Here is a 13309-nt window from a genome sequence, read left to right as displayed (position 1 = left end):
CTCGGCTTTCCTTTTAATTCCTAAGTTTGAGCGGTTTTGAAATTTTTCTCGGCCTATTCTGGAGTTTAAGTTCAATGGCAGAGTATGAAAGTATCAATCTGTATTATCTAAGAAACGTCCAAATAAAAACTACATACTATATATAGAACAAAAACACCTCGTGGAAATGGAGATAGAACGTTTCTATTATCAGATATTACGGACATTTTCACAAATTTATTTAAGCTTAAAATGAGCATTCACTTAAATATTCTTTCATCCGCAGTTCAAATAAATGTATTTCATGTTTTCCACCGTTTCATCACCGCACCTCGGCGGTATATTACGAATTCACAACATGATCAGCTACCGGTTGGCTTGATAGCTCAGTTGGTAGAGCACTGCACCGGCATCGCAAAGGTCATGGGTTCGAATCCCGTTCAAGCATGATTTTTTTTTAGGCTTTCTTTTAATTTCGCAAATACTAAAGTTGCGTACACAGCTGCGATGGTCATTCATTTATTAATTCTTTCATCCGCTGTTCAAATATATGTATTTCATATATTCCACTAATGCTTACATTGTTTACAGAGAAAAGAAAGAAATTACAACTCTCGGTACCTTAGTACCTTAGCTTAAGTTTTTACCGAGTGCCTTAGTTTAGGAGTCTAATTAAAGCGTGACGGCTTTGAATCTTTCACGTAGGCATTCAAGTTGTCGTCTCGTTATCTTCCACGGGAGACTTGAAAACAAACTCCGCTCCAGAAATTTGACTCCTGGGTTGTCTTAATTAACTTTGCCTAAACCAAAAACTTTATTATGCATCTTTACGATACTACAAGGGAGTATCTTTTTCAGCAGCTGGGGAAAACATTCTCAGCTGTCCAACGTGCACAATTCATTTTATCGATTGAGCGAGGAGGCTACTAGGTATGTTGTAACATTTTCACACCACACTTGCTGCACCTAAAGAACGAGTGCAAGGCGATTGCAGTCGATAAAGAAATGGATTTCCTTTCAGGGCGTTTTTCTTTTTCCGAAAATATATTCATTTCTGTCTTCTTCAATTGGTGCATTTGATTAGCGTTTAATTCAAGGAACTTTGTTTGCCAGGCGATGATGTCCTTCACTCTGAAGATGCAATTTCCTGTTCTAAATTTTCTCTTTCGTAAAGAGACAGTGTCATCTATTTTTAAGATCACCTTGAATATTCTTAAGACACTTTTTCACCAATACTAGCCGAAAATATTGGCCTGGCTATTGTTGTGCATGGTAACTGTTCATAAATATTTTCCACGATCTTCCCTTGTCTCTGTAAAATTTAGTGAATAACGTATTTTGGCTTGCCACTTCTATGAAAATTATTTGATTTTATCATGATCCTTGGTTATCTGGCAGCAATTCCTGCATGAGCAAGGTATTTTCACATACCAACTTAGCAACTGTTTCGACCAAAAAACGGAGATCTTAAATCCAAGATTGGTGTATTGAACCTACCAAGTACCATATCATGGGATCTAATATACTATTTACTTTATTGACAGCTTGTCAAACATGACTTCATTGAATATTTGTTGCCGATCCATCGAGCTGGGCTCGAAATCTCCAACATCAGCTATTCCACGCTTTTCGAACGAAGTGTGTCACGTGACAAGTTACATAAAACTCGTTTCAGTTGGTTTTCTGCATGGAAGTGCTTGGATGCTCTGCAGCTAATCTGGCTGACTCATTGGAGACCAAAAGGTGAGTTACATTACTAAAGAACTGTCATTTGACGTACGTCTAATCTTATTGTTCGCTATATGTAGTGAAACTATCAGCAAATTCCACATTTAGATCAGGATCACATGGAAGAAGAAATAACCGAAATAGGTAGTTAAACAAACGCAGTTCTGATTTCTTGAGTCCAAAATAGTACCTCCTGATAATTATTTTTCATTTTATAAGACAATAATACACCTGTAAGAACTACGAGTTTTAATGCAGGTGAGCGTTATTCGCCCCTCTAAAATAAATATGAAAATGGCGACAATTTGCGTGAAACGTCAACGCAGACCCTTTCTTACGTCTCTCATCAAAACGCTATTTGTTGATTTGTCGTATTAGTGGAATTAATAGGGTTCAGTTGTCTTTAAAATGCAGAGGACTTTGTCATCAGTCTACATCACAAGTGGCGAAGTCTCTAGAATCATGTTTCAGTTTGATTGAAAGACAAAGAAGAGTTGAAAACGAATTGCAAGGTTCCAAATTACCATGACGATCTTCAAGGCTTGTGGTGGCTGACAACAGTTTCCATCACTTATATTTTGACGGATTAATACTACCCCTCCTTATCAGCTGATACCACAATAACGGTATCAAAGAAATGCCTAATCATTTCCAAACAAGTCATTGTCGTTTCCTTGACATAATGTGTTACCATAGCAACAGTATAACCACTTAAACACAGCCCTAATTTTGGCTTTAGGTGGTTATAATTCCAAAGCGAGCACGTTGACCTCGCTTTTTGTTATATGAGACTGTGTTAAGCATCTTCAGATTAGTTTAAAAACATTGTAGGAAGGGGTTCAGAGCTAGCTTAAATTTTCGATGAACCGATCCTCTGAACCAGTTCAGGGTAGAAGTATTAATCAGGAAAAGTAGAAGTGATGGTAAGCACTAAAAACTGTTGTGGGTAAGCTTAAATTAAATGTAAGGCACAGGTCTCATTCAAAGTAACCAGAAACTGGAAAATTGACTTTGATTATTAGAAGTACTAACACCTAGGCTGATTGAAAAACGTTACCATATAGACTATTTTACAAACACAAGAAGGCCTTTAGAGGTCACTGTCATGCTCCTGTATTGCTTTAATGGAAAGATTTTTAGATTACAGCGAACATTATATTTTTATTTTTATCTTAGAGCACATCTGGTGTCGTATTTAGCTTTACAAGAATTTCGTCACACTTAATAGGAGATCCTTGGTTACCATCGTCCAAAGGTGTTTCCTGAAGGAAGGTAAGACAGCAAAGTTTTTTAACACCTTTATAAAATTGCTTTCCTTAGAGTACCCAATAGATCCCATTTGTGGTTTGGTTGGCTAGTTTTGACCGAGTGCCTTAGTTTAGTAATTTACCTTGTGCGTCACGAAACTGTTTGTTGTCTCGTTTTCTTTCATAACTTCTGGATTGACTGCATTTTCCTACGAAGAAATTTTTGTTTAAGATACTTCAAGGGAGGCTGTTTCATCGGCGTTGGAAAACAGACAAAAAATGCCAAGTTGCGCAACCTGCACAATTCATTTCACGGATTGTACGAGTCTGACTTTATTGAGTTTAATGGCTGTGTGCTCTTGCTATTTCATTTGATTGGGCGAGTTTGCTAGCCATGTTATAGCATTTTTTAAAACCTCACTTGTTGGCAACTAAACAACGAGTGAAAGGCTAGTGTGATCCGTAAATATTTTTTTCTCTCGTCTTCAGATGATACTTTTGATTAACGTATTCAAGATTCAAGATCTTTGTTTTCCAGACGAAGCCATCCTTCACTGACTGAACAGGCAATTTCGTCTTCTAAATCAGAAAGTGTCATCTATTTTTAAAATACTTTGAACATCCTAAAGACACTTTTCACCCATAACAGCCGAGAAATATTGGCTAGTTTTTTTAAAGGCTATTGTAATGTGTATGGAAACTGTTCAACTTAGAAACGTTGAACTCACGTTTCCAAGTTATTCCTAGTCGTACTGTGACTCGTTCTTTCTATGAAAATTCGTCATCATCATGATCCTTGATTATCTAGCAAATGTTCAACCAAAAAACGGAGATGCCCCTTTGAACCAAGATTGGCATATTGAATCCAAAAGCACCATGTCACGGAATCTAATATGCTGCTAACCTTATTTACAGATTGTCAAACATGCCATTATTGAAGCTTCGTTGCCGATCTTTCGAGCTAAGCTCGGAATCTCAAACACCAGCTCTTGAACGCTTTTCGTGTGGAGTGGGCCACGTGATAAATGACATAATGCGGTACCTGTTTCACTCGTTTCAATTGGTTTTCTTTATGGAAGTGCTTGGTATTTCTGCGGTTAATTCTGGCTGGTTGATTCTTCAAAAACAGCTTGTTCAGGCGCTGATGGCACCTGTCTGCGCAATGTTGGTGGACAGAATCGACGTTCCGTTCCTGTCCAGGAAGCTTGGAAGGAGGAAGTCGTGGCATTTGTTTGCAACCGTTCTGGCAGCAGTCTTCTTACCGCTCTTCTTCAGCCCTTGTTTTCTTTGCACTGGTGACGGCGGACAATGGCAAATAATGATATACTTCTCCATACTGAACACTTTTTTGGCTGTTGCAGGCAGCTTACTGGACATTGGCCACCTTTCACTTATTCCAGTTATTGCTAAAGATCAAAGTGAAGCAGTTGAATTGAGTGCATTGAGGTTTGCTAATCACCTTCTTCACTTTGGAATTATTCTGAAGAAAATATCAAAAGGACAAAACGCCTTATCCGGTACGCCGGGATAAACCCTGTGAAAGGATAAAAAGCTTTTGTCGTCATCTTTACAATATTCACCAACTGAAAAAAAACAACAACAACAACAAAAACAACAACAACAAAAAAAAGGCCATATTTATTGTTTATTTTGTTAAGGAATTTATTTAAGCGTGTATGGCATTTTCAACAAACAACCAATAGTTAATATTTTAGACACTATTCAATTAACGTGTAGATAGTGTCTGTAAATTTTCGACTCTTACGGAGGGTTAAGTTAATTAGGTCTGTAAATTTCGGAGGATTAGTTGATTTATGATTTACTTATAGTGTCTTGATTTTGACACATTTTAAGTTAATATTATTGATAACGTGCGATTTTCCTTTTTTTAAGGACCGCCTTCACCTACTTAAGTGGCATTACTACCTATCTTGTGGCTTGGACAATTTTTGGCCAACAAAATGGCGATCGCATTTCTTCAAAAAGTGCCATGTATTTCACGGTAATGTGCCCAGTGATATTTAGCTGAATTCGTTTTACATTCTAAGCGAACGACATTGGTAAATCTGCTGTTTATAAACATCAATTTACTGACATTTGAAAACTTTTTTTTTGCGGCGTACATTATACTTTGTAATGTTGTGGTTTACAACGACCCGAGAGCATTGGGTCATAATTGGTTCTAAGTATTGCAATCCAGACAAACTCTGAGGTTCTGGTGTTCTTTTGCCTTTGAGTGGTGCTCTACTGGGCACGTAAGCAACTTTAATACTCATTTCTTGTTTTCCAGGTACTGGCTTTAATTTTGACAGGGGTAGGTGCTTTCTTTGCTCTGATTTTTCACGTTGGCAGTAAAGAGCCTAATGGTGAGAAGATTAAGAAACTGTTAACAGCATATGGAAAATTTGTGGTAAGGATTTCCGTTACTTACTTTACGTTACGTTTTTATAATTTTTTTCTTTTTACTCATGCATCTGTCAAAGTAGGACTATCATGGATCGCTGATAAAAACAACAAATTTCGATAACGGTTTTTTTTTTGGGGGGGGGGGGGGGTGAACAGATAAAGCGGACTTGTGGCTTATGTTATGCTCACAAATTGGTTGATCCTTTGTCTTCTGTTTCAGAGAAAAATGTCTTTCACTTCATGGAATACTCGAGCACAATCGATGTCCCCTATGGCAACAGGTATGCCTTTTCTCAGTGTATACGACGTCAGAGTATATTATATGGTGTCATTATGCGTATTTTGTATGCGTGGTGGCAGCATGGAAATTTATTATTCTTTCAGTTTTTCGTCCAAATAAAAAAACCCCTCACAGTCCTACTTAAAGGAAAGCTCTCGATGTCGAAGGCTAAACACCAGACCGCTTTCTTATGAATGTTGTTTACGGGTTTGCAGGATCAAATGCTTATTGGAACGAAAATTTCCTTACGAAGATTTCCGAAGAAAATACCTTCAAAGGATCCTGTGTGGAAGTTGCAAGTGACTCTACCGGAGTGATATTGAAAATTCCAAATGAAACAAGCACCAGAGTCAAGGCAACCAGAAAGGAAACATCAGCATGGTCATCAGCAAACAACAACTCCCTTGGGGTTGAAAATAAAGGACTTGATGTCAGTGAAAGCGAACTCAGTCTATATCATCCTGATGAATTCACAGACACAAACGTATACAAGTTACCATCAAGCACCGCTACGCAGGATCCCTTGGAAAATACTTGCTGTTCCTCGTCACTTTACAGGATGAACAGCAAGCTTTCCAGTGTCTCTAGTGACCCTGAGTCTGTTCTTCCAGTGCCACCTGCACCCAAAACAGTACGAGCCTGGCTTACGGATCCTCATCTTTACAAGGTACATTGGCATATCCCATGCGGACTAAGTCAAGCTTGACTCTAACATTATCGTTTCTTTTTTGTTTCCTTCCGTTAAGGTGGCCATCATCATGACGTGTACAAGGATCCTACACAACCACTCATACGCCTATCTACCACTTTTCCTGATTTACAGTCTTCAGTTTGGAACGGTACGTAAAGACTGTAAACAATTTTGTGAATATGCAACCATTTCACCTATCAGTCTGTTTATTTGTCCACCCGTTCATCCAGCAATATTAATCTAGCTATTTTATTGTTTTTTTTCCTCCACGCCGTCTTATTATTTCTTAGCTCTTCGATATCTGCTATTAAACTCTTTCTATCCCGCCATCAGTTTATATCCACACAATTATTTCGTTATTCAATATTTTCTATGGCCAGTTTCGAAGTTAGTTAATTGATAAAACCATATTTATAAAAATTTTAAAAGGCCTTAAAGAAATAGATTACAAATAAAAAATACCGCTATGTAAAATCCCATTTTTTTTTTTTCAGGAATCCATTGCTTATCTACCACTTATAATGTTAATCAGTGCAACAGCATCTGCAGGATTTTCAAAGCAATTTGTTTCAAGAATTGGAAATAAGGTATTGGAATAATCTGAAGTCAGAGACTCAAGGCTCAATATTTTGATTGATATTGCTCTCAGTGATCGTGATAAGGTGAACAGTATATCATGCAATATTGAATATTGGGATATTGAATAGGGATTTCTTGTCCACAACGTTTAAGATGTTGAACGGCGAGAGAAGAAACTTTAAACAGTTTGGTATGGCCCCAAAAACTACACCGAGAGGTTGGGTTGGAAAAACAAGGCACTACGGAGTTTACTTAACCAACTTCGAAGGTTTTGGAAACCAGATGATACACTCTTTCAAGGGTTTGATATAGCTTCAAACCATTAATAATTCTTTGATATTGATTTATCATTTATTCGCTTTGACTTTTTATCTGCCCAAGAATACTTTTGAGAAGGATAGATATGGAAATGACCTTCTCATCGTTTCTTTTTTGCTTCAGTGGTGTTTCATCACGGCTACACTCCTTGTGATCTGCGCCAGTGTGTGGTTTTATTTCATAACCCAACCCAACAAAGTGATGATTTACCCAGCCGTTGTATTACTGGGATTTGGATTTTCTACTATGCTTGTTAATTCACTTAGCTTCACAACAGAACTCATTGGAGACCACAAGGTGAGTTTGATCACTTAAGAACGGAGATGAATTCCACATTTAGATAAGGAGAATGATGAAGAAATAGTCTAAGAAAAAAGGGAGTTAAACATGGATATTTCTGACTGCCTGGGTCTAAAATGATATCTTGCTCCTCTATAATACATTGAAGAGAAGACACTAAGCAGGAAAGAACAATGAGACTCGATATAAGTGAGGCTTATGCAGTCCTCTAGGATAAATATGGTAATAATGTTCGCTAAGTGTCAACGCGGGCTCTTTCTTCCGCCTATGATATCATGCGATTTGTTGTAGTTGTTGTTGTGGCAATAGTGATGTTTTAAGCGATTCAGTTGCTTTCCAAGTGCAGAATACGTTATGGCGAATTTACAACACAAGTGACGAACGTTTTAGAATCATTTTTCAGTGTGATTGAACAACTGAGAACGACAAAGAAGAGTTGAAAATACTTTCAACATTCCAAGGTTTAATCAAATTTCATAGTGTGAATCAAATACAAGGCACAAATCTCATTCAAACTAACCCGTAACTAGACACTGGCGTTTGATAGACACCTGTGCAAACACAGATAGGCCTTTAGGAGATCCCTCTTTTTGTTTCTGTATTGCTTTCATGGTAAGCTTGTCACTTTACATCGAACATTATTGTTACTTTTTTGTTTTCCCTCTCAGAGCACATCTGGTTTCGTATTTGCCTTTACAAGATTTTTGTCATATGTAATAGGAGGACCCTTGATGATTCTTATTCAACAATTGTTTCCCGAAGAAAGGTAAGTTAGGTAAACTTGGGAATGAATTACAATATTTTCATATAAAAATACAATGATGCCAACTATTGCCTCGGCCATCCTCTTCTTCTTCTCATCCTCCTCGTCAACCACCCTCTTCTCCTTCTTCTTCTTCTTCTTCTTGTTCTTGTTCTTCCTCTTCTTCTTGTTCTTGTTCTTGTTCTTGTTCTTGTTCTTGTTCTTCTTGTTCTTGTTCTTCTTCTTGTTCTTGTTCTTGTTCTTCTTCTTCTTCTTCTTCTTCTTCTTCTTCTTCTTCTTCCTCTTGTTCTTCTTTTTCTTCTTGTTCTTGTTCTTGTTTTTCTTGTTCTTCTTGTTCTTGTTCTTGTTCTTGTTCTTGTTCTTGTTCTTGTTCTTGTTCTTGTTCTTGTTCTTGTTCTTCTTCTTCTTCTTCTTCTTTTTCTTCTACTTCTTCTTCTAACAACGTTGATAGCCACTGAAAACATTCAAACTGTACATTACACAGCAACATGACAACATTGCATGAGGGCAGGGAGGTGGAGAGGTTTTTCGTCTGTAGTTAATAAGACACCAGCCCAACATTTCTGCCCAGGATTGTACGTCAAAGGGAGAAGTAGGGAAGGCCGATGGTGTTCCATATGATGAAAACATGAGCTAAAATCTGCCCCAAAAGCGTAGGCAACTATCGAGAGGTTTACCCTGATTCTTTGTTTTCTTTGCAGTGGCGAAACTGCGGACTGCGAAGAGTGTGGCGATTATGTACGTTTGGTGTTTTCATTTGTGCCAGTTTCACTAGCTGTCGTCAGTATGTCAATTGTGTTGCTGTTTCAATTTACACCAAAAGCCCGCAAGCAAAATGGTGAGTTTCACTTTTCTTTGTTCCTAATTAATCCCTACATCCTGGGAGAGGAAAGAAAGTAGTTTACCTTTTATTAAAATAAACTTTTGTCATTACAAAATTTTATGAAATCTCCTATAATTTATATATCTGGCAATAACTAATAATTCTTATTGCTCACGTGAGTTGATGTTTTCATGGTAAGAAGACAGTCACTTTTTGTCTAAAGTTGCGCTGTTTTACCTTTTTTTTTGACAAATTTTACACCATTTGGTTTTGATAACTTTTTCAACTAGTTTGGATGATTTTCTCGGGTTTAGGAGATATTCTTGAAATCCAAGATGGCAAATCCGGTGGCTGTGACAAAGAAATGACGTAATTATTAAATGTGACGTACTCGCTCCACTTCAAAGGAGACTGTTTGGGTCATACTATATACTTGCCAAGTCTCATTGCCGTAGCCTCAATTGAGTCTCAATATTCATGTAGCTCAAAGGGCGTATGGAGACACTTTGTGCTCAAACAATGCTTAATATGGATTGAGGTCTCGTAAGTTGTTGTCATTTCACGGCAAATAAGAATTTGTACCACGGAATAATTTGTACCACGGAATAATATTGTCGCCTTATATGGTATACCTATCTCACCGCTAGGTTTTCTGTAAGGCTATACTTTCTAGCTTTGTGCTACAAATGTTATGTGAAAGGACAAAAGCAGCTATCCAGGGCAGCCTTGCAGCCATTCAACATCTAATTGGAATTTTTGCAGCATTCCTCGCAGGCCTTAACAAAACCTGTTGTTGGCTTTTTGTATTCGCTACGACCTCAGTTTCCTTACTCAACTTTCGTCACCCGCTTGGGGAAAAAGAAACCAATCCTGTAATTTAATTATTTCACTAGTCATGAAAAACAATATTAAAACGACAGAGTGATCCATCTATGGTACCTAAGGAATGCTACTATGCTTTTCACAATCAATCAATCAATCAATCAATCAATCAATCAATCAATCAATCAATCAATCAATCAATCAATCAATCAATCAATCAATCAATCAATCAATCAATCAACTTAATGTTAATGATTTGTTTCACAGGTCGTCACACAGATTGTGAAGACTGAGAAAGTACTACAACCACTGCTATTACGAGTTTCTTTTCCTTTTTTCTTTTCTGAAGATCAGTTCTCATTGCTTAAGATTAATTTGGAGATAAACGTTAACTACCCGTCGATTCATACACTTAAGATTACAAGGCGATTGGGGATCTAAATGTGTCCTATCCAGACCGGAATTTTGCGTCTTCTGTGATCGAGGTTTTATTCCGCACCCCACTCCCCTCCATAACTCGTAGAATATTAAAGTTATGAGAATGACTCTTGGAAGATAGATAGTACGCCCAAAGCTGTTTTCTTTGAGTTCGTTGCCGCAAGGCGAAACGATGGCGTCACATTACATTGTTATTACGGTATGATTGTCAAACAGCGTTCGGCCATCTTGCATCCCCAACCGAGATTTCTAAATTTCCCCAGAACTTCTGAGTACTGAAGAATTTGTGTTCAGGTTCAGGTTCCTACTTACAAGCGATCAGGCATGATTATAACAAATAAAGATATTTAAAATACATGAATATTATCAACTGATTTCATTTCTCATTGACTGCTCCTATATCTGATCTGATCTTATTCCTCGAGTTGTAACAGACTCACACCAGTCTGATGCAACCTCCAGAGAGACACTGCTCGAAAATTTTATTGGGGATGTGCGCTCAATTCTCCAAACCCTGGTGGAGAACGAGCAAAAATAAGTTGACGTGGAGAGAATTTCATATCATATCCCACCCCCTTCGAATAAAACTGAATTGTCTCAATGGATACAAACAGTGACTCCATCATAGAGTGCCTTAAGGGCACATCTGCCCCTGAAACAACTGAAATGGGAACATTTATCTTGTACTCATAGTATCGATATTCATATTGTGCCTTTATTTTTATCACATTATCATCACCAAATAAGATTCTTTAAACAATAATTGAAATAACTGATAGGGTTAACTGTAGAGAGGTATTTGGCATTAATAAAATACTCATAGGAAACGAACGTGCGTCGAATTTTGTTCTTGGTTTATTAGGAAAGTGCAAGATTTGTTTTAGAGCACCACTGATACAGCTCAGCAACACAAAACAAATGGTTGTATCTCTCAATAATAAGAATTATAGTGTATAATAGTGTTACTCAGTTGAAATCTTCATCATTTTCGGCCATCGCCTTCGTTTCGTTTTTTTCTTTCTTGTAATAAATTAAAGAGTGTAAGTTTTGCCTTTCAGTACTAGCGAAAAAACAATAGTTTATAATAGTACAACAGAGACGTAAAGAAAACATTTAACTGAAATTTCATTTTATTTCCATCGACTTTGTTTTGTTCACTTCCTTTCTAACAAAAAATTTCGTATTGTAGACATTAAATAAGTCAAGTTTTTCCTTTGCAAAACCAATGCAAGCAACAGATCCATATATCTGACGAATCCGCCACAGCAAACATTTTGGCGTCACATAATCTAAATGAGGTCCACATAGATTAGATTTTTGTTGCCGTTGTTGCTTTTCCCCTGTGAGTTGCCTTCGTTACATTAATACATCTGCAGTCACTACTTAGGAAGGAGCCCTGTGGTGCCCCTCCTATCCAAAGGTGGCAGCGTAAGAGGTAATAAAGCGTAATGTCTCTTCAGAATCGTGAATGGAGATGGCCATGTGAGAAAAATAGCCCGCCACCCCATTATTTTCTTCAGATATTTTGATCGGCTCGTTCTGAATATGTTTCTTATAAAAAAAATAAATGTTTGCTTTTTGGTCTTTTAAGTATGGAAACATACTTCTCCTCTTTATTTGATACTTGATTTCCCGGACGTTCAATGATATATATAATTAAGACATCAAATTTGGACGAATTACCCGCATTCATACTAGATGATAAAAGAGAAAAAGAATAAGGTAGACAATAATGAGGTATAAACAATCCAAACAAACGCACACGGACAAACAAACACAATAGAAAACGCCAGTAACATAGCCTGTGTTCGCAGGCTAACGGTAACAACACGTAAGCAAAACAACACGAGAGAGCAACTAAACCTTTTTTGCAAGGTAAAGAGATAAATCACCGTTCCAAACAGACAGAGTCCGTCCCCGTCTCCCGAAATACTTGGCAGGCTACAGGGACCCGAGGTCTTCTAATTCGTTGATCTTGTTGAGTACCGCAGGAAAGCGTGAGAGCCACGCCATTTGTTTATATTGTTTTGGTTTTATCAAGTTTTTATTTGTTTAAGAACAGCCGGTAATTTATTTTAGGAATCGGCTTATTTACATATAGGTAACGGTTTTCCGTAAATAATGTTTTAAGAGCGGCAATCAAGAAAGTTCGCCTGGAGGTGTGAAAAATGAAAAAGATCAAAAATTCCCAAACTTTGCCAGGACATAGCTCTAGATGAAGTCTTTCTAGAAAAAATACTTTGAGTTCGATCAGATTTTTATTTTAGGCGAACGGCGACAAAGTCGGTTTGGCCGCTCCCACTGATATCGGTTTTCACGGTGTCCACACCATACGTTACTTAAAAGTCGCCTAAAATAAACATAACAGTAAATCTGATCATTAATTGGGAACAGTCTGAAGTGTTATTTGTTCAATTCCATCGCGAACTAAATATTTTTGGGATTTTTGATTTTTTTTCAATATTTCGGTGGAGCAAAACATTGCAACATTGAGAGAGTTTAATCGCACCTTTGTACATGGCGTGGTCTCATATCAAGTACATCGAGCGAAAAAGCAAGGTCTCTTCTTCAAATGACTGCAATCAAATGTTTGGGCTACGTATAATACAATGTATACAGTTCCTTGTCACGCATTCAAAAGCGTAAAATCAACAAAGTGCTCTTAAAAATAGTGGGCCAATTACTTTTGCGAAGATAATGCTAATTTTGAACATTATTTTTCATTTTAACTTCTTAGTTTGTGTGAACTTTTTAAAGTTGAAACGGTTAATTTTTGTTGCGAGCCAAATTCAAATCGCTAATCACCGTGGTTGCGAACGGTTACATGTAAACCTTAAAGGACAATGATTTTCTATCATTTCGGGATCATAATAGACACCATAAAGCTAAATTTATTTATTCTACCTCGTTATCGTGCTGTGAGATCACATGAGAT

The 13309-nt window shown here is 37.4% G+C and overlaps 1 protein-coding gene across 1 annotated transcript; it reads left to right on the top strand.

The window, feature by feature from the left end:
• The first annotated feature begins 3879 nt into the window (after nt 1-3879).
• Nucleotides 3880-10604, top strand: LOC146474782 (major facilitator superfamily domain-containing protein 12-like). The gene is made up of 11 exons (XM_085116855.1): nt 3880-4400; nt 4848-4956; nt 5245-5454; nt 5581-5641; nt 5856-6307; nt 6387-6479; nt 6826-6918; nt 7352-7525; nt 8197-8294; nt 8993-9129; nt 10204-10604. The coding sequence occupies exons 1-11, from the start codon at nt 3880-3882 to the stop codon at nt 10227-10229; spliced, it is 1974 nt and encodes a 657-aa protein (XP_084972981.1). The 3' UTR covers nt 10230-10604.
• The last annotated feature ends 2705 nt before the right edge of the window (nt 10605-13309 follow it).

Source organism: Pavona decussata, unplaced genomic scaffold (assembly GCF_977016875.1).
Source record: "Pavona decussata unplaced genomic scaffold, jaPavDecu1.1 SCAFFOLD_87, whole genome shotgun sequence".
Taxonomy (NCBI): Eukaryota; Metazoa; Cnidaria; class Anthozoa; order Scleractinia; family Agariciidae; genus Pavona; species Pavona decussata.
The sequence above is the reverse complement of the archived record's forward strand: the minus strand, read 5'-3'. Positions and strand labels throughout refer to the sequence as shown.